This window comes from Littorina saxatilis, linkage group LG17 (genome assembly GCF_037325665.1).
Source record: "Littorina saxatilis isolate snail1 linkage group LG17, US_GU_Lsax_2.0, whole genome shotgun sequence".
NCBI classification, from domain to species: Eukaryota; Metazoa; Mollusca; class Gastropoda; order Littorinimorpha; family Littorinidae; genus Littorina; species Littorina saxatilis.
Window position 1 is genome coordinate 45,346,033 of NC_090261.1, and position 3,580 is coordinate 45,349,612.

Consider the following 3,580-nt stretch of genomic DNA (forward strand, 5'->3'; position numbering starts at 1 on the left):
AGACAGTCCTGTTTACCCTTACGATTTTGGCGTAATTTATTACGATTTTCTGCAAAAAATACGAAATTCCGCTATCCGTGTCAAGACTACGATTTTCATAAATAAAAAAAATGTAAAAAAATAAAAAAAAATTTATCTTTTATTTTTTATTAATTCACATGTTTGGCATTGTTGTTTTCAATGGCAAAATGGGGTGAAAAAGCACAGGACTGACCAGAGATCATGTCTGTCTGATGAGACGCTGGAGAGCCTTCTAGTGGTGAAGTCTCGCCCTCACTCATTCGGCAAGCGCAAGTACAGTAGAGAAGCGCTTGACACACTGAAAAAGGCCTACTACGAGCAAAAGAAAAAGAATCAGTGATGCATGTGCTTTTGATGTGATCTTCTTTGAAATTATGATAACTACAAAAACTGACTGATGTGTTTTGTTTGTGAATGATGGATATATGTGCATAATTGCGTTTCGCAGACACTGTTGTCATGTGCGTTGTAATTGGCGACGAATGCTGGATGATTACTATTTTTGTGCCAGGATTAGTATTTTGGGGGCTGAGCATTACTCCAAAACACTTATGGGTGTAAACAGGTCTGGTAAGAGCCGATTCTATAAGGCACAATTAATTCCTTTGCATGAATTTTTTCTGTAGAATGATTGTCGAGTCATTCTTTGTATTTTTCTTTATTTATTTCTTCGTCGGTCCCTTCGTTATTCTTCTATAATTGGTCTTGTTGTTTCTTGCTTGTTTGTTTCTTTGTTTGTTTCTTTTTTTTCTGTGATTTTTTCTTTTTTTCTCTTTGTCATATGTTTCTCCTTTAAGATGTCGACCATGATGCTGGCCTGTTTGTTTGTTTGTCTTAATGATGTTTCTACCTATTCCTTTCTGACAGCATCAACTTTGCAAATCGACCCAGGACTCCAACCAATTTTCATTGAAAAAAATGTTTGTTCAAAAAGTCAGCTCTAACAAAAGACTAACTTGTGTCGTTTGCGTCTGGTACAGGAAGCCCACGACCTTTGCGTCCCTGCCGCGTGAAGGTGGCAAGAAGCTGTTTTTCGGGTTGCCCGGCAACCCCGTGTCAGCCCTGGTCACGTGCAACCTGTACGTAGTTCCGGCCATCAGACGCATGATGGGATGCCCTGCGCCAAACCTGTCTGTCGTTCGAACGAAGGTGAGAGCAGACATGTCTCGTTATGATGTGTTGTATTTTGCAGTACAGTAGATGCTTTGTACACCGGCATTACAACAACAAGAACAAACTAAAACACACACGCACGCACACACACATACATATATACACTTACACTCACACACGCACACACGCACACACGCACACACACACACACACACACACACACACACACACACACACACACACACACACACACACACACACACACACACACACACACACACACACACACACTTACACACACACAAGAAAGAATAGCTAGGCTCCTACTCAATCCGTTTACCCATTACACATCGACCAATTGTTGTTGTTGTCGACGATGGAGACGACAATGATAAAGACGACCATAACGATTGATTATCTTTATTCAAAATGTGCCAGCTTAATTTAATCATCTCTCGTTCTCGCTGTTCACCAGCTGGACCGCACAGTGAAGCTAGACCCCCGGCCCGAGTACCACCGGGCCGTGGTCACGTGGTCTCCGGGCCAGGACGTTGCCACGGCAACCAGCACGGGCAACCAGATCAGCAGTCGTCTGCTCAGTCTCCGCGAAGCCAACGTTCTGCTCCGTCTTCCGCCACGCTCCACTGAACTCACAACCGTGCACGAGGGAGAGGTTGTCGACGCCCTCGTCATTGCGCCTGTGTAGAACTTTGTGACGTCATCGTAGGCTTTGATGACGTCATGGTAGGGTTCGCGGACGTTAACCTTAATATTAGGGTCATGTGACGTCTTAGTAGAGTTTGCTGACGTCCGTTTGTAGTACTTTGAAATCGGTAGCTTTGCTGATGCCCAGTATGGTCCATATTTGTTGTGTGATGACATGCAGTTTGTCGCTCAGGGGAGATGTTGACGAGAATCCACTTATGTCCTTTGTTTCTTATGGAGCTAAATACCCGTCGTTTGTCGTCATTATAAACTTCTTGGCCTAGATTTGTCCCTGAGGACTAAATGTGTTTAGTGTGGGTGTTATATCCAGTATCATGTTGTTGGGTGCTGGTATTCAAAGATTTTCTCTTATTTCTTCCTCGGCTTTAGTTGTTATTGCGTCATTGAGCTCATGTTTCAGGGTTAAGGCTATCAAGGGTATGAAATACTGTTTGTGTTCAGAAACGTTATCGTCCCATTAAGTGTTGGAAATTTGTTCCCACGCATTGAAGTTAGTAATTGTGTATTGTTAGATGGCTTTCATGCTTCGTGCTTTTAAGCCCACTGAAATGCTCTGTACTGTTTGCATATTCTGCAATGGGGAGGATTGGGTTGATTCCCACAGCCTTACGAAACGTTTATAGTATCACATAAAAAAAATTGTCAGTCGTGCCTTTCATTTTGTTTGCTTTCGACTATTCCTGAACTTTTCGTTTGCAGTGGTTTTGTGCTGGAGAGGACTCGAGGAAGATATGCTCATAGGAAATCCAAACATTTCAATGATGCTTGAACAACCTTATTTGGTTTATAGAAAGGTGCTGCAGAGTATTTTTACATTCTTTTTCGGCTGTGTTTGTCTTGTGGAGTTTTAAAGGTGAAAGTTGTTTGTGTGCATTGATCTTTGTAGTTTGGTGCTCTAGCTTTAAGATGTATTAGTAGTCGTTAAGAGTTCAGTGCCTTGATGGGTGACGGATGTGTCTTGTTTATATGCCAATCATTCCTGCAGACTTGCGTGAAAAAATGATTATACAGATACAGAGTTTTGTCATGATAGCAAAGTAAGTACATTGCATCCACATACTTGTTAATACAGTACATTTTTGTTTGTAGAATAACTATGTTGAAATTGTGACAGTTTTGACTGCTGTATGATGCATACTGATGAGTCAAAGTAAAAAAAAACAAGTCGCGTAAGGCGAAATTAGTACGATTAGTCAAGCTGTCGAACTCACAGAATGAAACTGACCGCACTGCTTTTTTCACCAAGACCACATACTCGTAGTTTCGTCAGTCCACCGCTCGTGGCAAAGGCAGTGAAATCGATAAGCCATGCAGAATAGTGCGGTAGTGGTCGCGCTGAGCAGGATTACACGCTTTTCTGTATGTCTATTCTTTTTAGCTTCCTGAGTTTGTTTTTCATCCAAACATATCATATCTATATGTTTTTGGAATTAGGGACCGACAAGGAATAAGATGAAATCGATTTCGGAAAATTAATTTTAATCATAATTTTCATATTTTTAATTTTCAGAGCTTGTTTGTAATCCAAATATAACATATGTATATGTTTTTGGAATCAGAAAATGACGAAGAATAAGATGAAATTGTTTTTGGATCGTTAAAACAAAAAAATTAATAACAAGTTTCCGATTTTTAATGACCAAACTCATTCATTAGTTTTTAAGCCACCAAGCTGACATGTAATGCCAAAGTCCGGCCTTTGTCGAATATTGCTTTGCCA

At 40.8% G+C, this 3,580-nt stretch overlaps 1 protein-coding gene across 1 annotated transcript; it reads left to right on the top strand.

Annotated features, from left to right (window-relative positions):
- The first annotated feature begins 129 nt into the window (after nt 1-129).
- Nucleotides 130-2,995, top strand: LOC138953211 (gephyrin-like). Its single transcript, XM_070325003.1, has 2 exons — nt 130-1,170; nt 1,610-2,995. The coding sequence occupies exons 1-2, from the start codon at nt 940-942 to the stop codon at nt 1,838-1,840; spliced, it is 462 nt and encodes a 153-aa protein (XP_070181104.1). The 5' UTR covers nt 130-939; the 3' UTR covers nt 1,841-2,995.
- Nucleotides 2,996-3,580: the final 585 nt, after the last annotated feature.